Source organism: Coregonus lavaretus (genome assembly GCF_964263955.1).
Source record: "Coregonus lavaretus genome assembly, chromosome: 16".
Taxonomy (NCBI): Eukaryota; Metazoa; Chordata; class Actinopteri; order Salmoniformes; family Salmonidae; genus Coregonus; species Coregonus lavaretus.
In genome coordinates, this window is record NC_140003.1 from 17432899 (window position 1) to 17457312 (window position 24414).

A 24414-nucleotide genomic window follows, 5' to 3' on the forward strand; every position below is an offset into this window, starting at 1 on the left:
ATTAACAATTAGTGGGAGAAATGCAAAACTGACCCACGATCAGCGTCTAGGGGCAACTTCACCCTACACTAAAGTAAATACACACAGGCATTAACTAGGTACAGCTGGTAGAGTTGAGTATGATACTGCTGTGACACCTGTAGGCTAGAGTACATCATTATTTTACCTGATGGTCTTATGTTCCATTCATGCAGTGATGTAAGGTTTATGTGTCTAAAATGTGTGTTGCTAATCGGATCGTTCGTTTTTTTTTTTTTTTCTCTTTCACAGAATTTCCTTATGTTGGATGAAGTTCGGACGGAGCAGGATCTTAGACTCCCTGTGGCAGAGAAGAAGGACTGTATGGTGGAAATAAAGGATTTAATCTGCTACTGGGACAAGGTGGGGAGGCCTAGTCTTTTGTCCTTGATACACCATAAATATGGAGGCATGTTTCAGTATGGTTGTTTTAACCAAGACTCAAGCTGTTTCAGCGTCAATAGAAAATAGTGCATGTACAAGTCTGCACCAGGATTTGATACCATGCTCCCATCAGTTATCGGCACTCTATGCAACCTTCTAGAAAGCCGCTAGCTTATCGCTTCAGTAAGGACAGTTGACCTTAGATCTCAGGAAGGTGATGTCACTACGCAAATTACCAAGCAGTATCTTCCTTGCTACTATAGGCCTAATCTTGAAGCTGTAAGTGTACAGTAGCCAATGTACTGTAAGGATGTTGTTCACACACTCATGTTCCTCTGTGGTCCCTACAGACAATAGACTCTCCGACGCTGCAGAACCTGTCTTTCACTTTGAGGTCAGATCAACTCCTGGCTGTCATTGGACCAGTCGGGGCTGGAAAGGTCAGACTGACATTTTATACCGTGAAAAGCTCACTACAAGTTAGAGATGAAGATGCATACAGTATGTCTTATGGGGCATATGGCGGCGGGAATATAAGCATGTGGTAGTAGTACTCAACAACCTGAGAATATATCAATGATTATCAGAGCGAGGATATTGCCTTGCCAGTGTTTTGTTCTTGACGGCTGGCTATGCTGAAAGCTTGACCTTAATCTTCATTAAACCTTTAAATGGGCAGTATGCCACTGCATTCCTTAATCAAATTACAATTTACTTTCTAGTCTTACTTTACACCTGGTAGAGTTGTACGGTTTCAATGCCATATCTTAACTTCTGAGAGGCCCACACAGAATGTTGCGACTCTCCAGTGCTTCAGGAATAAAAAGCAACTGAGGAGCAACAATATTCTTTGTGCGAGCCCCTCATTTCTTTATCTAAGTATTATTTTATCTTTTTTTTCTTATCTTTAATAACTTATCTCATATCTTAGTCCTCTCTGCTCAGCACCATCCTGGGGGAGCTGACCCCGGATAAGGGCGTGGTCAAGTTCAAAGGTGAACTGACCTACGCATCCCAGCAGCCCTGGATTTTCCCAGGGACCATCAGGAGTAACATCCTGTTTGGCAAAGAGCTCCACCCTCAGAAGTATGAGAAGGTCCTCCGAGCCTGTGCTCTCAAGAGAGTAAGACTCTCATTGACAAATATTCATAATCTGAATCATTGCCGTTCTGGGTTAAATAGATCACTATAAACGTTCTGTGCAGTGCACTGTGTGAATGTGATTGATTCCCCATGGTAAGTGTCGTAGTCTGCTACTGTCTGTATGTGTAGGACATGGAGATGCTGCCTGATGGGGACCTGGAGGTGATCGGGGACAGAGGGGCCACCCTCAGCGGGGGACAGAAGGCCCGGGTCAGCCTGGCCAGGTACGTCTCTCTCTCTGCCCTTATATCAAAAAGCAGTAGTGGAACACATCCACTTTATATTACAAATAGGGCCAAGTGTTTTCCCTAGCCAGGTCATATGGTCAAGAAAACCAATTTTCTGTCATAATAACATATATTATGTATTGTTTTTAAGTTAAGTATGTATTATAGCTGTTGTGTCATTGGTTAAAGTGAATGAACCTGTGTGTGTGTGTCCTTCCTTCCCAGAGCAGTGTACCAGGATGCTGATATCTACCTGCTGGATGACCCTCTCAGTGCTGTGGATGCTGAGGTGGGGAAACACCTCTTTGAGCAGTAAGTCCTTGAGCAGCTGGAAACATTCCCACTAGCACAGCATCTCTCTCCCACATGCAGTTTGAATACTTTGACAAAACTAGTATGCTGTTTATAACATGGTTTGTTGTGCTGCTATCTGTCTATTTGCCTAGGTGTATCTGTGGCCTGTTGAGGAAGAAGCCTCGCATCCTTGTCACCCATCAGCTGCAGTACCTGAAGGCTGCAGACCAGATCCTAGTTCTGAAGGAAGTGAGTGTGTGTATTTGCGTATGGGTGGCTCAAATGGGGTACCATACCATCTCTATTCATGGGTTTCGTCACTATTGTTTTTGAACATTTGTTTAAGGATGACGATCGACTGAGCGTTCTACTCAATGCATTGTCAATTGGCGCTGAGGAAGATTTAATGAACAGGGCATTACAGTGGTTTGGAAATTAAGCAAATAATTAGTAGGAAAACCTTTTGTCATAATTTTGATGTTGTCAGATTTACTTTAGATGCAGTATAATGTTCGCTAGCTAGCTAAGATTGAGGGGAGACCACCGGATTTTAGCATTGCTAGCTATTTTTGACAAACTTTGCAAGCTAATGACGACATTGCTATCTGTCTAAAGTAAATTTGAAGACATGATAATGATGGCAAAGTTGATTCCTACTAAATATTTGCCGCCTTTAGCAATGTCATCGTATTTCCAGGCCACTAGTGTAATTTAGACGAAACCGTCGTAAGCCCCTGTTCAGAATGGTGGGCATCTCTGGACTTTTGGGCACCAATATGGCTGCTGTGTCTGTAGAATGTTCTTAACAATGGCAACGACGCGACAGCGTGACAGAGGTGCAAACCATGAATAGCACAAAACTTTGTAAACACACTTCAGAGGGCTGACTAAGAATCTTCTCTTTCTAGGGTCACATGGTGGCGCGGGGTACGTTCACGGAACTCCAGGGCTCCGGAGTGGACTTCACCACGCTGCTGAAAAACGATGAGGAGGACGAGGGGAAGGGGGACACAGAGCCTGCCCCAGGCACACTCACCGGCTCCCCACACACCCTATCCCACAGCTCTATGCCCTCCCTCTCCTCCTCCATGCATTCTGTGATGGAGGGAGTGGACCAACCAGAGGTGGGTAACAGTGTAGTAACACCCTCCCCCCTTTGTGTGTGTACTTCCATTCAGTAGCAGTTGAGACAGTGAGACAGCAAACTGCATTGACTATCCATGTCCAATAGAGGTCGCAGAACCTTCCTGTTCTGTCTTGTTTGTCAGAAGAATTACAGGGCATCATATCTCTGAGGTAGCATCCCAAATGGCAGCCTATTCCATATTTAGTGTACTACTTTTGACCGAAGTCCATAGGGCTCTGGTCAAAAGTAGTGCACTATATAGGAAATAGTTCTGGTCAAAAGTAGTGCACTAAATGTAGACTATGGTGCTGTTTGGGACGGTGACGGACTGTATCAAACCAATGACCGCTCTGAAGTTAGTTGTATACCATGTTCTTTGCAGTTTGTTTCGTGCATTACTTCATATTCCCGGGTAGAACTATTGGAATATGAATCGCTGAGTACTCACCGTCCACCCAACATTTCCGAATTCTCGGGGGAAATGGTCCAGCCTCTTCGGTGAGGCGCCTGGGAGTCCTACCGGTGAGAGGGAAACTCTGACGGAGAGGCAGACGTGGAGGCATCTTAGTGAGATTGAGACGCCTCCATTACCAAGCATACTGCTCGCCAATGTTCAATCACTGGTGAATAAACTTGATGAATTGAGAGCGAGTATCTCCTTCCAGAGGGACATCAGATTCTGCAACATACTCTGTTTTTCTGAGACTTGGCTCTCCTCCGACATCCAAACAGAATATATACAACCAGCGGGGTTTACAATTCATTGAATGGATAGGAAGCGGGCTCTCTCTGGCAAGAAGAAAGGCGGTGGCGTCTGCTTTATTACCAATAACAAGTGGTGTGAGGGGGAAACGTACCGGAACTTGCAAGCTTCTGCTCTATCGCCACTGCTTTGTACATCCCGCCCCAGGCAGACACCAAAAATGCTCTCAAGGATCTTCATTGGACCTTGAATAAGCTGAAGACCGCGTGCCTGGAGGCAGCATTCATTGTCGCAGTGGACGCAATTTGAGGTCCGTGCTCCCCAATTACTATCAACACATTGACTGTCCAACTTGCCGAAATTCTAGATTTGACAACTGCTACACGCCTTTTCGACAAGGGAATAAGGCCTTCTCCTTTCGGCAAATCTGACCACGACTCCATTTTGCTCCTTTCCGCCTACAAACAAAGACTTGAGGGAAGTTGCGGTGGTCAGGTCTGTGCAACGCTGGTCTGACCAATCACAATCCATGCTCCAAGACTGTTTTGATCACGTGGACTGTTTTGATCATGTTCCGGGGCGCCTCTGGGGACTAAATCAATGAATACACAGACTCGGTCAACGGATTCATAAAAAAATGCATAGATGATATGATACCGACGGTGTCTTTCAAAACTCACCTGAATCAAAAACTGTGGCTTGATGGCAGCCTTGTCGGGAAACTGAAGGAGAGGGATGCTGCTTATTAATACTGCAAGGAGACCAGGGACCATTGCATGGTTAAACAGTACAAATACGACCTTCGCAGATCGATCAAGATGGAGAGACACAAGTAAAGGGACAAAGTGGAGGAGCAATTCAGCGGGTTGAACACGATGCGTATGTGGCAGGAGCTTCTAACAATCAAGAATTACAAAAAGAAAGCCAGTCATGTCGCTGACACAAACGCCACCCTGCTGGATGAGCTAAACGCCTCCCACTTCGAGCATAACGGCTCTGAGCTGCCGAGGAGAGCCCCTGAGGACAACGAGGGCTACGTGTTTACAGTCTCCACAAAGGACGTATGTAAGAGTTAACCCTCGCAAGGCTGCCGGCCCAGACGGTCTCCCTAGTCGCACCCTCAGAGTATGTGCATACCAGCTAGCTGTTGTGTTTTCGGGCATTTTGAATCTCTCTCTAGCTCAGGCTGTTATCCCCACCTGCTTCTAGATGTCCACTATCATCCCTGTGCCCAAGAAATGGGAAGTAACTGAACTGAATTACTACTGACCCGTAGCACTCATTTCCGTCATCATGAAGTGCCTCGAGAGACAAACACCACCTCCCTCCCAGACACACTCGACCCTCTCCAATTCGCCTATCGCCTTGACAGTTCCACAGACGACGCAATCGCCATTGCACTACCAACTGCCCTTATCCATTCCTTTTGTCCAGGTGGGTATGTGAGGATGTTGTTCTTCGACTACAGCTCAGCCTTCAATACCATAGTGCCCTCTAAGCTCATCACAAAGCTCTCAACCCTGGGACTGAACTTCTTATGCAACTGGGTCCTGGACTTCTTGATGGGCCGCCCCCAGGTGGTGAAGGTAGCCAACATTACCTCCTCCACACTGATCCTCAACACGGGGCCCCACAAGGGTGTGTCCTCAGTCCCTTCCTGTACTCCCTGTATAACCACGACTGCGTGGCCTCACACAGTTCCAACTCCATCAAGTTCGCTGACGACACAACAGTAGTAGGCCTGGTTACCAACAACGACGAGACGGCCTACAGAGAGGAGGTAGGCACTCTGAAGGCATGGTGCCAGGTAAACAACCTCTCCCTCAACGTCAGCAAAACAAAGGAGCTGATTGTGGACTTAAGGAGGAACCAGGTTGGGCACGCCCCCATCCTCATCAACGGGGACACCATGGAGACGGTCAAACATTTTCAAGTTCCTCGGCGTACTCCTCTCCGATGAGCTGAAGTGGTCAAACCACACGGACACCGTGGTGAAGAAGGCACGGCAGTGACTCTTCAACCTCAGGAGGCTGAAGAAATTCGACCTCTCCCCGAGGGCTCTCACAGTGTTCTACAGGAGCACCATCGAGAGCGTGCAGTCGGGCTGCATCACGGCCTGGTACGGCAACTCCACTGCCGCTGACCGCAAGGTTCTATAGAGGGTGGTACGCTCATTGCCTTCCCTTTCGCAGGAAGGCCAAGAAGATCATCAAGGACCTCAGCCACCCAAGTCACGGCCTGTTCTCCCCGCTTCCATCACTCAGACGCAGGCAGTATAGGAGTATCATGGAAAAAAACTGTCAGACTGGCCAATCGCTTCTACCCCAAGACCATCAGGCTGCTGAATAGCCACTAGGCAGCCACCTGCTCCCCCTGCCCCCCAAACTTCCTATCCCCCCCACCCCCAATGGACATTTTATCATTGCTAGTTGTAAATGTGTATTTATTGATTTATTATTATTTTATTATGGTCTCATTCTCTTTTCTGTTACCTGCACTGTTGGAGCTTGGAGCATAATAATTTCACTGTACCCTGCGATTACATCCTGTGACTTAAACTCATCTACTCTACTGAAGTAAAAACATTTGTCTGCTGCTTCCTCTTTTCTCCCACAAGAGGGCAGTAGATATTCTCGCTTGATCTACCATCACGGTGGGCCTACATCAGGGTTCCCCAACAGGCAGGCCGATTTGCCCGGCGGGTAGTTTTATTTGGCCTCCCAAATTTTCTGAGGCAAAAATACAAAAGTAAAAATGTTGTTGGATGTAAAAGACTGTAAAAACACCAGCAAATCAGCTCAGAGATTTTAGTTTTGGAAATCTGTTCCGAAGTATTCCCATGCATAATAGAGATGTATGTGTGATAGCTTACAAACGTAAGCAAGGTTTGAAATGATTGTTTTAGTCAAATATTATATTTGTTTGGGCTTCTTGCGGTCAATTTGCAGTCTACAAATTATTTCCAATTATGTTCTGGCCCCCTGATCATCTGCTCAAGAAAAAAATTGTCCCGCGGCTGAATCTATTTGATTATTCCTGGCCTACATGTACAGAGTAACTGAATCATTTGCATTACTATTTCTGTGTATTTTTAGCCAGTGCAACACATGGTGGAGGAGAGTCGTTCAGAGGGAACCATCGGTCTCCATCTTTATCTGAAGTACTTCAGAGCAGGCGCTAACATCCTGGTTCTCGTGGCCCTAGTTTTCCTTAACCTGCTGGCACATGTGAGTGGCTTTTACACTACACTATAACACAGTAAAGGTATTTTAATGTAGCAACAAAACCGGAATCACAAATTGGCTATTGAACATTTTCTAACATACAGTAGGAGATCAATGTGATTGTAAGGAATAATGTGAAAGGTAGAACTAATGTGCTTTTTCATATATATTTTCAAGATCACATATATTCTACAGGATTGGTGGCTTGCTTACTGGTGAGAAATTCAATCATTTAATGTTTTGATTCCGTTAATACCTATGTTCAGTTGCTGAATTTGTCCCAAAAATTATTTTGACTTAACCTTTATAACCTGTTTGCTTACAAATGAATGAAATAATTGGTCAGAACTTTGTGAGAGCTCATGGTTGATTGGACTTTATTGAAATACCATTGGTTTTATGATCCCCACCTATGGTGTTTTTGTTGACCTTGATGTGTTGCCATTCAGGCTGACCTTGTATCCCGGGTTAGGATCATATTGCTTTGTACCCTGCCTCCAGCTTTCTGCTTTCTTCTATTGATGACTGCTGTGTTTATTTGTCCTTGTGGCTTTCATTCCTCTGTGCCGGGCAGGGCCTCTGAACAGGAGCATCTCAATGTGACGGAGCCCATCCACAATGGTAGCAGTGCCACTCAGCAGCTGGACCTTGACCTTTACTTGGGTGTTTACGCAGGTGAGGCACAGTGAGCTCCGCTCCCTTTGTCTGCCGCTGAGGCTCCGCACAACCCAGCCATTCACTGAGCACATCCCCGGGCTTTGGCTGGAGCCCAAGGCCTTCAAGGCCCAGTGTCTGTACTCTGTGTACGGGCCTCAGCTGCTAGGGAAGATAGGAGTGCTCTTCTTGTCTTCAAGAGTTGGATTGCTCTCAGGTCTGATGTGATTGTCTTCCCATGACTCCTCACCTCTTCAGTTTCCCCCTCAGCCTGTGTTCACAGTCACTATTGGCAGCTCAGCCTTTGAGAATAAAAAGTGAATCACTGAGGGAGAGATTGTAGTGGAATCTAGCCCCATTTGGAGTTTTCAAGCCCAACAATGGTGCAGTAAAGTGAACAATTGACCTACTTGGAGCAGGAAGAGGGGAAAAAATACTACTGCACACTCCTGATGTATTTGTATTTTTTATTTTTTTACCTTGTTCTGTTTGTGTGTAGGTTTAACGGGGGCCACAATCATATTTGGCTTCCTGCGTAGTCTTGTGTTCTTCAACGTGCTGGTGAACTCAGCCCAGACCCTCCACAACCGCATGTTCACTGCCATCCTCCGCACCCCTGTCCGCTTCTTTGACATCAATCCCATTGGTAAGGGGCCCGGCCATCCCAGGGTTATACCGTTCTTCAAGGACACACAGTATGTTTCAAGGAGAGATGCCATCCTTACCTATTTAATTTTAAATGTACAGTAGGTTTGCTTACATTTTGGAGTCCTCATCTTAAATGACCATTCTGTCCACTAGAGTGCAGACTATTCCTGGGACATACCAAAGCTTCTGCCTTGGCTTACATACAGTAGGGTAGATGCACACCTATGTCTGTCCCCACTTTACAACTGCTCTCCACTGAGGTAAACACAAAAACACCTTTAGACAATAGATTTGTATCTGTTAAAATTCAAAATATTAGATTTGATTCAAATCAAATACATGCACTATTCTTAGTAATATTGTTATTAATCAATCTAAATAAATTGTTCACGTAATAATATTTTTACATTTTAGTCATTTAGCAGACACTCTTATCCAGAGCGACTTAGTTAGTGAGTGCATACATTTTTCATATATCTGCTAGATATGGTTACAATTCCTGAGTGATTATTATTACAGGCTTACCTTGACTTTAAAGAGCTACTTGCCACTTTTTAGTTATATGGGGACTGTTTAGGGGTTAAGGACAATACTGTCCATTTGGTCCATCCCAGAGTTGATTTTGTTTCAAATAACTGCTTCATATAAACTAATCATTAAAACCAATCACCCGAGAGGCCAATTCTGAGTCAAAATGCATGTGAAATAAGTCTAGACTTAGGTGTAACGTCTTTTGGAAATGAGTGAGAAGAGGGTTATCTATTAACCATGAGCCTGAACCAAGAAGCAAACAATGATATTGAATGAATACTGTTTGCAGTAGGTCTTGGACAGAGTGTGGTATTTGAACGACAGAGCTGAGCAAATACAGGTCGATTTGCCTTGTGCGTTGTATCAGAAATCTTTGATTATTTAATTAGCTTTATAGGCTGTAGCTGTTTGGACAGAGTGGAGTGGGCATATGGACATGATCTTAAAACTGAGCAAACACTACAACTAAGATTACCTGCTCTAAAGGAGACTTCCTCCTTATCTTCATATAACAAGGCTGCTTCACAATACGTCTCCATATAAAGGCAGTTTCAACAAGTCTACCTAAATTGTTCAATTTGAAGACTAAATTAGTTCTTCCGCATTTTTTAATTTGACTTCATCTGAAAGTTGATGGTTCTGTGGTAAATGTATGTTTAGGTAAGGTAATGTCATTGCCCATTTTCATTCATATCCCAGGTCAAATGTCATGGGCCACTTTGATAACTAGTCTTTTTCTAGGCCATTGTTCACCTGTCAGCACATAATTACTCAGGCTAATCTCTCCATAGTGACATGCATGTACAGCACAATCAGCACGGTTGGGAATTTTCAGCATGAAGGAAACTTTTATCAGTATAATGAGTCACAAAAGATGGTAACAAAACTGCAAGTATGATTTGAGGGTGTTTTTCGGTAGCGTTGTGGTTTCTGTTGGCATTAGAAGTGGGTGTAGCGAGGCAGGTTGCGTTTGGAGCAAACACTGTGGGTCTTAATCTTAGGGTTTTGTTTTTACTGCTGCCGTTCTGTTGTGTGCTCGTCTACCTGACGGCTTATCTGGGCGTGTACCTCCCTGGTAATCTACACATAGGAGGAGCACAAACAGTTTGAATAATGTAATAATCTGTTTTAATAGCGCAGTAAAGGAGAGGCTTAACAGACACTGCTATCTGATTGCTGTTGTGTTATCAGTAACCATTGATGGACTGGTCCAATCATTCCAGCTTCAGCCCTAGACTGGAAAACACTCCAGTATGTCTGACCGGATTCAGATCAGACACAACAACGTTATATTAGAACATAGGTTCTCCTCTGGCCCACCCCCCAAAAAAAGATATTGACAACATATCAAACCACCACAACATATTTCTGCCAGTTTTGAATGGCATTCCCAAGGTTTGTCTATCTGTTATGTAGTCTTCTAAATCATGCTGTACTTTTCCCATGCTGTAATTGTGAAGTAGGTACATCCCGTGAATGAATAGAACGATAGACAGAGCTATTGTCATCAGGGGCATTGTCAGCACTGGTATTACTGTCTCTCTCTCTCTGTTGTGTTTTTCTCTCAGACTTTTTGCAGCATAATGTCTGTGACTTTCCCTTGTTGCCAACAGAAGTGTGAGTGATGCACTTGTAATTGTGCCCGCGTTGTTAAGGATATGACAGCTGTTTACACTTGTAAGTGATGTGTGCTGCTGCTTCTGAACAGGCCCTGTGTTTGATACGTTGTTGGCTGCCAATACAGTCTTACTGGGAGTTAAAGGTTACCACTGCACAAAAGTCTTCTGTGTCATGCGATAGATGTGGTTTGTATAACAATTGAACTAATCAATGGCGGGTTATGATTGATGGATAGCTATTCTAGATAGCTATTGTAGCTCCGCAATACTGTATGTTTGGCTGAATGACTTTGGAGGCTTTTTTCGTGTTATTCGATTGTCAAACAATCTTATTATGTCTAGATAGATTTAAGTTGGTTATGATGCGTAAAACAACATTTGACTGAATATCCAGATATAACACGATAGCTGTTTCTTTCAACATGATACTCGCATGTTTTGTGATTATCACTGCTCAACCAATGTGTTCCATTGAGAGCAGCAGTGGATGTGTTGAGCTGATGTTGATCCCTTTAATTTAGTGTCATTGAATGGGCTAATCCCCTCAGAGACTGCAGGCCCAGGCCGATCAGCACAGTTCCGTAGTGAAGTATCAGCGGTCATCACACACACGTACCTGCATAGACACGCATGCAGGCAACACACACACACACACACACACTCATGTAAACACACATACACTCTCCCTTTAACATCTACCCTCACTTATCAGCTGAGAGTTCAACTCCAGTGTCTGTTGTTGACACAGGGAAATGTCAATACAATGTCTATGTAACAACAGGACAATCTAACTGTGTCTACGGAGGCAATGTTTTTAATGTCTATATTTGTTATTTTGGGCTCCAGTATCAGTGTAGGAGAGAAGTGGTGAAAGAGCTGCAGAGAGGACGATGATATCGAAGTGTGCAAATTGAATGTGGAGATGGAGCCGTGTGTGTGTGTGCAGTGTGGCTGATAGGGCTCTCCTTCACTCACCACTTCCACTATTTAATTGCATGAAAGGGAAGTGGAGGAGATTGCAGGACCCTGGAGGTGTGAGCGGAGAGAATGGATTTAGAATGTATTAGTATTGGCAGCAAGGTGCCGGCGGGGCGGGGTGGGGAGGCGGCCCCGGCCCCCAGGCCTCTGGGCTTCACAAGAGTTCAGGTGAGCTGTAGCCCACCACCTCAGCAGCCTCCAGCCCCAGCAGCAGTCAGCCCACTCCCCAATTCCCTGCATTATCGCTCCCGCCTCAGTGAAAGGCCGGCCCAACAGCAGCGGGGCCCACACATGGAGTGGCTCATAGTGGCCCCCTTATCTAGATGTTTACAGGGAACAGCGATTTGCCACACGCCCTGCTCCAGCTCCAGACCCCACTGTTCCACTGCTTCAACTCTGATCGGAGAGCCCTGCTCGCCTAATGTCTCCACCCAAGGGGCCGCTACCTCGCTCGGAAAGGCCTGACATTTCGCCAGCCCCCCAAAAAGTGGTGCAAATCACCCCTGGAGACTAACACCATGAGAAATGGTTTGATATTAATGCTACTGATATCCTGAAATTTCTATCCCCCTCCACCACACAATATGTGATATTGTTGACAGCAACCAGTCGTGATTGAAGCTATTGTTCCGGACCTGTCTTACCTCATAGGCATTTCCATGCACTGAATGTCTTTGTGTAACTATATCCCTGTAATGGATCTTACCTATAGTTTGTTGAGGGATTTCAGGTGCATCACAGTTGAAACGGCGAGCTGCTAGTGAAACAGCTGATTGCTCTCTGGTGCGCATACCCCCTGAAACCATGGTATGATGTAACTCGGGGTAATGTATCCTGTTTCTGTACGTTTTTGTTTGCTGGATTCACATGAATTTAGGTCATCTATGGCTTAGACAGTAACATTATACATGCGTTATAGGATCTTCCACAAACACAGTTTGACAAATAATTCACCCCCCTCCTGTTTCCAGAAGAAAGCGGAGAGACTAGGAAAATAACAACAGTCAGCCGCGTTACTTCCCCCTTGGCTTGAGCCCTCCCCTCAGGAAGTCTGCATGCTAAAGGGCCACTCACACTGTGAATAAGATTAGTCTGCCTCCAAGTGTACAACATGCTTACGCCACTTGACTTTGAATCAGTGCTGATTTGGAGGCATTGCTGGGTTGTAAGGGGGAATAATGCTCCGGCTGGGTTTATGCAATGGCTGTTATGGAAAGCCCTGGCCTCGTCTGCATGCATGTTTTTAGGCGGGAGCGGGGAGCAGCAGCGGTGGTTTTGGATAAAGCTGTAAGCTGCTTATGGCCGTGGAGAGTAGTGATTACAGGGCCCACCACCATGGGACCCTCTGGGAGCTGCCGAGACAACTTTTAGGTCACCTCCACATCCCGCCAAACCTCCCCTCCATTCTCCCTGCCTTCCTATAGTCAGCTAGCTCCCTCCTGGGTGCTCTAACTGAGCTGGCAGTGTGTTTGGAGAATGAAGCTCACTACAGGGAGGTGAGGCCCTGAATACTAGAGGCCTGCCTAGCATACACTCCATTTATGAACCAGATAGTACTACGCGTGTGGTGACCTGACACATTGTGAGTGGGTTGTTATGGTGAGTCATTCTGACACTATCTTGAAGTAAAAGGGATGACAATCAACGTGCAGTCTGTTAGTGTCCTTCAGCCAATTCAAGTGGTGTTGTCACTCCTAGCCCTACATGGTGCTGAACAGCATCCGGCCACACTGTTCAATCTGAAGTATTCTTCCTCCAAGCCAAGTGATATGAGAAGCGCTCCTTTCTGTCCTGCCAGTCTCTCTGCCCATGGCTTTGGGATTAGCTATGACTGGGCCTTACAGTAAACTGTGTGTGCTTGTGTATGTGTGCGTGTTTGTGTGAAAGCAGCTGGAGTGTAATCTTATGTACTCGGGGATCAGGCTGGGGAGCAACGTTTGTAAAGGATGCACAATAAAGGGCGTCAGGAACACCTGCAGAGCCCCACTCCCTCCCGCTCCAGAATAATGAACACCTGAGCAGATTGGACGCAACTCAATTAACGTCATTGACTCTGGCAGTCAGGACAGAAAGGCAGGTACGGAGATTCTGTTTCCCCTTTGTTCCCAAACAAAAGGGTCCCCAACGTATTCAGTCTAGAGTAGGGCAGGCTTTATGCAGCCTAGACCAAATAATGATTCATTGTTTAATTTAGATAAGCCTCTCTATTTGTCCATCTGATATCGCCCTCTCAAGGTGTATATACATCATTCTATTAATATAGCAGCCACCTAGGTAACAGAGATTAATTTCAATAGAAGCAGCAACGGACTGTTGCAAAAGGAATCTAAAACATTATTGAGTAACGTCTTACGTTGTGTGCAAAGTCCGCGAACAAATTAGTCCATGGATTAGAAATATTATGCTCTCTTGATATGTAGTGTTGTTCCTCCCAATGTACGACAAGCTGACTTAATGGTGCGATTCAACAGAAGTCGAAATGAGTCATGTTTGCGCACCGCCCTGTGAATAGAATTCCTACTACTGTAAGTCTTAGACAATGTCACATCAAGCTTTCCTAAGGTTTAACTAATGTGAAACTCAATCACACCAATTTGTCAATTTTTTTATTTTTCAATACGTTTTTTAAAAGCTAATGCTAATCAACATCACACACCATAGTGAAACTAGATACTACTACTTGACAGTGCACACATGGTGCAGAATACCCTCATTGGTCCACATGTCTAATATGTAACCTCTGTGCTCCATCCCCTGTTGTGACCCAGGAAGAATCCTCAACAGGTTCTCTAAGGACATCGGTCACCTGGACTCTCTGCTTCCCTGGACCTTTGTGGACTTTATCCAGGTGAGTCTCACCTCACCAGGTTCCTGCTGCCTGCCTCTCTCTTCTACTGCATGGGGAGGCCATTTCATGCCTGGCTAGTCCTGCTTTGTGGTCCGGGTCCCCTAATCTGGAAACAATTACTGTAGGATTACCCGCCAGCGCGGCCCAGCGCCCGCACAGATTTAATAAAAGTGTCTGCACATAGGCAGAGGGTGTGGCCGTGGCTGCCTGGCGGTGCCACGACACAGGCCGCGACGCCAGGGAATGTGTCAGGAGACTAGCAGAGTGATTGGGAGAAAGAAAGGTACCACATAGGAAATAGTGGCTACATCAGGAAGATGTGGGAGATGAGGCGGTGGTGAGTAGGAAGGAGAAGGTAGGAGGATCTCTGGAGTGGCAAAGAGAGGGAGTGTGAGTAGCAGCCATGTAATATGTGGATGGATGGATGGATGGATGGACAGAGGTGCTGGAAGGGAACAGTAGAGGAGGAATGGGACAGGTCAGTTGAAACAGAGAAAAGGAGACTATCCTCTAGCATCCTCTCCTGGCTGCTTGTCTACTGCAGGCCTGGTAGCCAAGGCCCACCCTGACGCATAGCCAGGTAAAGTTACCCACCGCCACCACACAGCAGCGCAACAATAATCTCCCAGGAAAGAAAGGCCTGCGAAGATGAGCCAGCTCATGCACCTAGCACCACAAAAGAGGGAATGTTCGCCGCACAATCCGGTGTAGAGCAGCAGGCGTGGCTCCTTGGTTAGGGCCAAAGAAAGGAACAAAGCTGGGCTGAAAACGAATCCCTCCTCCACAATGCCTGAGTGATGTTTGTGGCAGATACCCATCTCACAGGAGACAAAGCCATCTTAAATGGTGAAAGCACAAAAGATCATAAGCACAAAGGCTTTTTGTCCACCATAGTTTTCCCATTTTAATAATAAGGTGGATAATGGGCAGAATAAAATAACGCTGCGGAGGGCCTGTAGCACCAACTGATAAACTGTTAAAGCTAGACTAGGTCATAACAGAACAGAGTCTTGTGTTTGTGTTGCACATACTCTATAGCTTCATGTTTATCCATCTCTTATTGTAGAAACACAACAGAAGTTTAACAATACGCAAATAACATACACTATCTTTTAATTATTGTATTATGTTCATTGTTTTGCTGTGAGAAAATATGTGTAGCCTAGGCAACCCATGTTAGAACTAGGCTTTTGTTGATTTGAACTAGCTGGTCAAATCTAATATTGGAGCCCAGCCAGATACCGTGCTGGCACTATGTATTCACAATGTGGTCTTATACTGCAAGATAAATAGGGACTCATTGTGTGAGCGACAAAGGTGGCATCATTTCCCTTACAACAAAAAAAACACATGCCAAATTTGCAGTTTCACACATGTGAAATCTCAATTTTACATGTGAAATCTGTTTTACATGTGAAATAGCTGTTTTCACATGTTGACCTTAAATTTCACGTGAAACCATATTTTCATGTGTATTAAATTTAGAGTTAAAATGTTAACACCACTTTCACATGAGTTGCTCATGCGAAATTAATGGTTTCACATGTTAACTTTCACGTGAAAATTGGATATGCAGTTTTACATGTGAAAGTTCGATTTTCATATGAAAAAAAATTTCACATGTGGAATTGCGAGTTCATGTGGTGGTGAAATAGTTGTATTCTCCTTACATGTGAAATGGTGGTGTAGAAATGTTTCCACGTACAGTATGGAATTGCAAATTCTGTAATGCCATTCTGTAAAAAGGTAACTTAGCCTAACTAATAATAATAATAATAATAATAATAATAATAATAATAATAATAATAGTGTGTGTTAAGTATTATTTCTGATGTCTGAGCCATCAATTCAGAGTGTTACTGTTGCAGGCACACGCCTCTCTTCTTCATACGTTGGTCAGTGACCGTTGGAAGAAGCCCAGTGAAAAGAATAGAGAAACTAGCGCTGCTTGTCTCCTTATTTATCTGTTTTAACATATTATAATTAGCACTGTCAGAGTTGATAAGTTAAAGATGCACTCCGGGATCTTAAACACAACATACTGTACGTAACATATTGCACTATTTGGATTTGTACCATATCAGACGAATTGCAAAATTCGTAACATATCACACGAAATGGATGATGTAGTACACAAAAAATGGTACACAAAAAACGGGGACCTGTTTTGGCTCGTGAGCACCACTTTCAAAACTACTGGCTGAAATTATACAAGTTTGAGAGTGCATCTTTTAACTCAAGTTAACTTTTTGAAAGCGTTCAAAATACACTGAAAACATCCAAAATACATCATCTATACAGGTAAAAACAACAATGCGATGTCAAAACAAGTTGACTTTGAGGTGTGTTTATCCATTTACCTGATTTTGCTAACTGTTACTTTGTACAAAATCTAAACAGCAATATTCTTGAAATGCTTTCTGTATAAAACAAATATTTCAATTACAGCTCCAAGTTTAGCAAATTATGAATTTGCGCTTAATCGTGATTAATCACAGCAAATCCTGCAATAAACTCAGTTACATTATTTTATGATTGACAGCACTAGTTGACATTCAAATGTGAAAATGCACATGTGAAAGTGTAGAGGTCATGAGTCGGTCATGGTTGCTCATGGTCACATGATGAGGTAGCCCTGCCCGCGACATCAACATTAGTGTTGGTCCTCTTGGTTCTGTGGTCAAGACGTCATCGTCTCCCGTGGGAAACCCAGGTTTGAATCCCGCCAGTTACAAAATCACACATGTGAAACGTATAATATCACGTGAAATGTCTGAGTCAATTTTCATGAGTCAGACATGGTTTTCGGACACATGTGACGTTTAAAATTAATTGTTCACCATTTTCCCATGTGACATTTTTCCCATGTGATTTGTCAAAAATTCATGTGAAACGTCTCACGTGTCCAAAAACAATGTGTCTGACTCATGAAAATTGACTCAGACATTTCACGTGATATTATACGTTTCACATGTGTGATTTTGTAACTGGCGGGAAAAAGTATATATTTTTTGTGATTTGTTCACACGGGATTTCTTAATACATGTGTCTGAACCACGCTTTTACACGTGATATTATTTTTCTATTTTTTTGTAGACGTTGGACAAGTGCTTTTGTTTGCCGCTCTTTCTACTCTTGTTTGCAGGTGCCTTTTATGGAGCACTCTTTTAATGCTTTCAGGAAGGAAGATTTTCACTCTTTTTATCAAAGTATTAGCCGGACAGAAAAGCTGCTGATCCTGACCATTGTTGCTCATTCTTGGAGGGACATTTCCCCACGGTCATTGTTTAAATGGTTGTCAGGGGTAATAAAGGTAAACTCCATAAACAATGGCCTAAGTGGTTTATCTCCATCTGTGGGGAGAGGCCGCCTCTGTGTGGGGATTTGCATCAGAGCTGGGCCCTTTATGGTGGAGTGAGCGCTTCACAGCCATCACCCCCCCCCCCCCAATACACTTCCTAACAAGGGGATTCCCTCAACTTCGGGAACCCAGTTACATTCCAAAGCCATATTTTTTCACGGGTTTCATTTAGTCGCAATTTAGTATTTTGAAAAAAAGTGCAATTTTCTCTTCCCTCTGTTATGGGGACAAAGACAGAAATGTCAATTAAAAGCACCTCAGGCAGTGTAGACGGCCGGCCTTTGTGTGGACTTGACCTTTAAATCCTGGGTTGCCTGTGCTTTGAGAGATGGGGCAGGACAATACAGGGGGCTCTGAATGGACCCATCCCTTGTGAAGGCTCTTGACCAAGTCACACCACTAACTGTGGGGTCCCTGCCTACAGTCATTGGCCATCAGTTAAAATGTTGTTTGTCAGTAGAATCTGGGTAAGAGACCAAGTCTGTTTGGACTTACGGGACTTCAGAGGGATATTTAGTATGTTTTAAAAATAATTATATCCCTACATTTTGCAATGTTGTTTGGATTCTGAACTAAATATTCCAATTAGTTTTCTGGTGACCTTTAGCTTGAGTGGGACTGACCCTGGTCTCACCAGTTAGTAACAAGCAGAGGCCAACACAGCCCCCCGTCATAAATTACAGCAGGAAAGCATCGGTGGTCTGGAGGTGGGAAGAGAACAGTCTGAGTGTACAAGAAACACTTTGAAGACACATAGGGCAGAGGATGGCCATTGTTTGAAAACACTGGCGGGTGGATCAGTGATCGCTGTGCGAGACTGTATATTGTGGTACATTGTGTGGTGGGCCTCTTCTCTGGTTTTGTGGGCTATGAGAACTGCTGATGTAACCGTGAGTGCTGTGTGGGATGGGATTTCACCGGCTTTCTCTGGTGCCATTACCAGCCGGGTGACAGAGGAAGTGAAGAATGCATTGGCTCCAGGCACCACACATACCTGGTTAGTCAGAAACACTAGAGGTCGATCCATTATGGAAATATATATGCCATAAATTCCTATTGAACATTGTTATCTGACAGGACCATTGTCTTGCTGCTCACGGTGGAAAAACATGAGTGACACAGAAAGGTGAGAGGCTGAAAATATTCAGTAAACTAACATTTTGGGTTGTGTACTTGTGTATTTTATTTAGTTGTTGCACATGCACTTTTATCATTTAGAGTGTGTGTGTCACTCATTCATTCTCTCTCTCTGTGTCTGTCACTGTGTCTTTCTGTGTGTCTGTGCATTAGGAAGGGGGTTAGTTGTGACTCTGACACCTAGCAGTACCTCTCATGGTGATGGCGAGTAGGCACTGGCCTGTGAAAAGATCCAGAGTCTCTGTGTGGTCTGGTCTCTCATGGCACTGTGGTCTGGCACATCTCCTGACTCAGCCAAGCTGGACAACCACTGCTATGAGCCTGGGAACCCGGAGAGAGCGCGCGCGCGCGCACACACACTCTAGTCTACTAGGCTTTGCCCTGAGACCGCACCAACAACTCTATCAGGAGGAGGATGATACCATATGATGGCTTTGACTATAAGGCTGCTATTGTAGAACATGTATTGTAGTTTCCTTCCTGTTTCTACGAAAATGTTTGTGTTGTGGTTTGTGTGTGTGACTGACAGACTGAGCGAGAGAGAAAAGGGGGCGGTTGTATGGCTGTATGTGAGGGCATGCAGAGTGCTGGGCAGGCAGGGCAGCTGCTTTCTGGTGGATGCTAGTGATTTATATGAGAGAGAGAGGGAGAGCATTTCAAAGCCTTTCTCTTATTTCCAAAATGGGGGTGGAAATCAGCAGCTTGACTGAGCTCAAATAAGTGACTTCTCTTACCTTTTCACAGCACACAAAGGCCTAATCCTGGGACTACTTGAGCCACCAATGTAGACAGCGACTGAGACCACCACAGTATGTGTCAGGCCCTCCTCACCACACACAAAACACATTGACTGCAGCTTTATGAAGTGAAAATGGCACAGAAAGGGAAAATGTGAAGGAGGTGTCCACAGTAATTTCTCCCAAAGAAAGGCCCCAGCATCTGGGCATTTAGGGGTAAAATAAAGCCCAAAGCAGAGCAGAATGGATTGGGTCACTCCTATTGTACCAGAGCCCAAGTGGAACGGCCTTGCTTTGTTTCAGTACCACTGACCCCTACATTTTATTGTGCCTACTCTGTCAGGGAAACCCTACTCTGTCAGGGAAAGTGTGTGGTGAAAAAAATCTAGCGATGACAGAGGATTTTCTTTACCCCTTTTCTCCCTCCATTTCCTGTTTTGTTTGTGGTTTTTTCCCCCCAGCAGCCGTCTCTCTCTCAAACACTGCACGCTGTCACTAAAGAAAGGGGAGGATGAAAAAAGAGTTGTAAAGAAGCGTACCGAGTCCTCATGTCCGGAGGGATGTTTAATTGTCGGGAAGTGTTTATGCTCCGCTCTGGAACAACAGTTGCTATCAGCACCCAGCACAAATATAGCAATTAACTTCAATTTTCTACATTTATTTGGACATCAAAGACCTGATGGTATCACCTCCCAAAATAAAGCAATTAGGGGTCAGTGGAGATGTGAATGGTCTTTGGGCCCAGCAGTGTGCCCTGTTGGTATGAATGGGCTGCATGGCATCGCATACCTACTGTAGCTTTCTTCTTTGGCTAAAGAGCAATTAGAGGTAATGCTTTATTTAAACTGTTTATATACAAAAGCTTTTATCCACTTTTATGTGCAGCGGGCTATGGCTTGCCTCGGACAGGGAGTTGTCCTGTTGTTCCTGTGTGGTTGCCGGGGGGGGGGGGGGGGGGGGGGAGTCGGGGTATATGTGATGTGGATGAGGACAGGGGGTTGGTGGGGGAGGTAGGTCAGTGCTTATCGGGGCTCATCTGTGTGTAGTGTGGGTGGGGGCCGTGGTTTTTCTCCGATGCTGACATGATAAGCGGCAGACCACGCAAATGCCTGAGATCAAACAGCTAAGGCCTTGGCGACAGTGTTGCCCAGGGGAGCAGGAGAGGCTGTGGCAGGACTCCTCTCTCTAATGGATCCTACTGCCTCCTAGACTCCTTCCTTCCCCTCAGATGACCCTACTGTCAGACACTCACAGTAGACAGTAAAGAATTAAATGGGCTTTACACTAGACTACCAGCAGGCCAGTTTTGTCGCATCTCAGGGATTTGAAAAGGACTCCGCTAGTGTTACATACTGCACATCATGACACATCACTGTAGCAAAGCTCAAAATCAAAGTTTTTTGGTAAAATAGTGTTATTTCAACTATTGACAGAAAATAAAATAGGCCTACACATTTGTTGAAATGTGTAAATAGTTATGCCAGTCACTCAGTGTGAGCTTGGATAACATGCGGTAATAGTGTGCGTCGCTCCCATCTCACTTTGCAGTCCGGTAGCCTTCCATCATAGCCCAGATTGAAACTTATGTACTGTGAAATTCTTGGGATCAGTTGTGCTCAGTAGTTTCCACTCACTGCTTGATTGTGTGTGCTGCAGCGCGGCGATGGTGGGGCTGGTAATACCTTCTTATCTGCACTGTAAACGGAATTGAGTGGCTTTTCATCATAAAACGACATTGAAAGTGATCATGCTTAAACGTGCGCTTAAGCGCCCGATAACATCCATAATTAAGGTGCTAAATTAAATGTTCATCTGGGAGGGCTAGTCTGAGACCATTGAAGGTAACATACTGATCCTAATCTGTTCGTCTTAGAAGTCATTTTTGAGTTTGTCTCTAATTTCAGGGTGTGAGGTTTCAATTTTATCAGCTATCTAGTGAATATCAAATATGCCGTGGCAGTATATCTTTAAGGTAAAATATGTAGTGAAGGACTCTCTCATACCGGTTTATTATAATGCAATCTACCAAGTTAAACTGTTTAGTTAAATAAAACTAGTTTTCAGATTTATGAGTTGTTTGTACTAAAATAATACTATATACAAAGATCATATTTGTGAAAAGAGTATCTACTCTATCCACCAAGTTAAACCAATGAGAATCATCTGATATACAGTACAGTGAAATAATGCACTGCAAGGTCCTCAATCTCTGTCATTGGGTAGGAAACTGGTGTTTCTGCAGCCACCAAGGTTTCCGGTGCTGCTGTGTCACTGTCTGCAGTCCCTCCCGTTCAGGCATCAGATTGCATGTGGCTAGTGGTCTACCTGCGTCAGGTGGCCATTAACAAGAGTGATGAGTCATTGTGTTATTGAGGCCTATGTCAGGGCTATGCGGTCTGCGTGTACTGAAGTATCAGACACCCACAGTGTGGTTCCCACAGCTCTCTGCCAGTCACAGTGACTATACAATGCCTACTGGCTGAGGCCACAGCAACTTGGCGAGGGAGGCTTAAACCTTAGGTGTTGAAGGGAAAGCCCCTGGGGGTTAAGGTTAGGGAGGTGAGCCACAGTGGAAGAGCGGCAAATTGTCACCTGCCACTAAGTGCCACCATCCTCTCACCACTGTGACACACACGCACACACTCTTCACATAGGCTGCTGCTACTCTGTTTATTGTCTCTCCTTATTGCCTAGTTACTTTTTCCCCTACCTACATGTACGTATTCCCTCTACCTCGTACCCCTGCACATTGACTCTGTACTGGTACTCCTTGTATGTACCCTCATTATTGTTATATTATTTTGTTACTATTTCCTTTTTTTTGGTGCATATTTTACTTACTTTTTAACACTGCGTCGTTGAGAAAGGGCTCGTAAGTAAGCATTTCATGGTAAAGTCTACACCTGTTGTATTCGGCCCCTGTGACAAATATGATTTGATTTGACACACACTCTCCTAATGTTGCTGTCACCTTCTGCCTTTGGAGCTGTGACAGAAAACAAGAGGGTTGCTTACATCATCCCTAGTGTAAGGACAGGCCTCCAACTTCAGCGGTAGCCCACAAGTCAGCAGGAGTCCATTTACTGAGCTGATGTTGAGCTCACCACACCGATCTGTTCTCTCCCTCGGTGTTCTGTCTCCCAGGTGTTCCTGCAGATCCTGGGGGTGATCATTGTGGCGGCTGCCGTCATCCCCTGGATCCTCATCCCCATCGTCCCTCTTCTCATCGTCTTCCTGTTCCTGCGACGCTACTTCCTGCAGACCTCCAGGGACATCAAGCGCCTGGAGTCCACCAGTAGGCTTCACTGTCTTTAGGGACATGTCCGTTTATGGTGGGAGACAAAGGGAGAGCTAGCGCGGGAATGCTAATAGACCATTGAATAGCATTGAAGAAGGCCCTGTGCATTAGCATAAAAGGCTAAAGGTGGTTGTGGCCCATGGGTTGCCCACACACAGTTTCCTTAAGCGCTGGGAGTTCATGGCATCAGATACAATGGAGGAAATGCCAAGTGGGCATGGCGGGCCCGTGGCAGGCACTAGTTCATCCTCTGTATTCATCCTCTTTATTCTGGGCTGATAGAAGGACCGGTCCGCTGATCTTAAGGAACAAAAGTGGCTATTAAGAAGCTCCAATGGAACGTTCAGGCTTTGTCTCTGTTTTTATGAAGCCTAACGTTAATACATCTGGACTACAGGAATGCTAATATTAGCCATTTTCTTTAAACCATTTCTTTCAGAAGCACTGCTTTTGGTAGCAAGGTGTACATGAAAATGTATGGGAGACGTGCATGAGGGGTTATCACGTTAACTGTCATGTCAGCTGAGCTTTATAACAAAACAGACAATTGAATGTGTTCATTCGTCTGTATTGAAGCCGGATTTAACCAGCTTTGTACAGTCTAGCAAAATGGTGTGTTCTTTTGAAAGAAATGAATAAACACTGTGTATACTAGAGGTGTTTTAAATGTTAACTTCTTCATTCAGAATTTGGTTGTTATCCTCTACAGCCCGGAGCCCAGTTTTCTCCCACCTGTCCTCATCCCTCCAAGGTCTGTGGACCATCCGTGCCTTTAAAGCCCAGCAGAGGTTCCAGCAGGCATTTGACGCACATCAAGACCTCCACTCCGGTAAGAACCAGAACTGATGTCTACACACAGAATTACATGTTTTAATTTGGTGTAAAAACTATAGTATACAATCAGTAACCATGCTGTGTTCCTTTTGCAGAGGCCTGGTTCCTATTCCTGACCACATCCCGATGGTTCGCAGTGCGTCTGGATGGCATCTGCTCCATATTTGTCACCATCACTACCTTTGGCTGCCTGTTCCTCAGGGATGGTACAGTATGGCTCCTATATCAACCATAATAATAATCACCTGGCCATACATATAATCAACAGTATACACCACATACTCTGCAGTACTTAGAGGAACATGCAGTACAGTGAGTTAGTTTCTCTCTTTCCTGGTGTGACAGACTTGAAGGCAGGTGCTGTGGGCCTGGCTCTGTCCTATGCAGTGACCCTCATCGGCATGTTTCAGTGGGGAGTCAGACAGAGTGCAGAGGTGGAGAACATGGTAAAAACCTCTTTACTGATTAGATCAATGTCTTGACTTGCCTGGCTGAAGAAAAGTTGAATAATATAGTTAGCTATTAAAATAATGTAGCTATACTTGTTTCTAGTTTTGCTAATGTACAGTGCATTTGGAAAGTATTCAGACCCCTTGACTTTTTCCACATTTTGTTACATTACAGCCTTATTCTAAAATGGATTATATTGT

At 44.7% G+C, this 24414-nt stretch overlaps 1 protein-coding gene across 1 annotated transcript in view; it reads left to right on the forward strand.

The window, feature by feature from the left end:
• Positions 1-24414, forward strand: part of LOC311143581 (ATP-binding cassette sub-family C member 4-like) — a gene marked incomplete at both ends in the record, with an annotated part of 48207 nt that overhangs the window by 5950 nt on the left and 17843 nt on the right. Inside the window, 16 exons of the mRNA XM_084179432.1 lie at positions 271-381; positions 753-842; positions 1334-1525; positions 1675-1769; positions 1998-2084; positions 2219-2315; positions 2975-3190; positions 6991-7122; positions 7297-7334; positions 7694-7794; positions 8273-8419; positions 14318-14397; positions 22777-22927; positions 23640-23759; positions 23860-23970; positions 24110-24210. Of these exons, the coding sequence (XP_084035558.1) occupies positions 271-381; positions 753-842; positions 1334-1525; positions 1675-1769; positions 1998-2084; positions 2219-2315; positions 2975-3190; positions 6991-7122; positions 7297-7334; positions 7694-7794; positions 8273-8419; positions 14318-14397; positions 22777-22927; positions 23640-23759; positions 23860-23970; positions 24110-24210 (1869 nt within the window). The remainder of the gene's footprint in view (positions 1-270; positions 382-752; positions 843-1333; positions 1526-1674; positions 1770-1997; positions 2085-2218; positions 2316-2974; positions 3191-6990; positions 7123-7296; positions 7335-7693; positions 7795-8272; positions 8420-14317; positions 14398-22776; positions 22928-23639; positions 23760-23859; positions 23971-24109; positions 24211-24414) is intronic.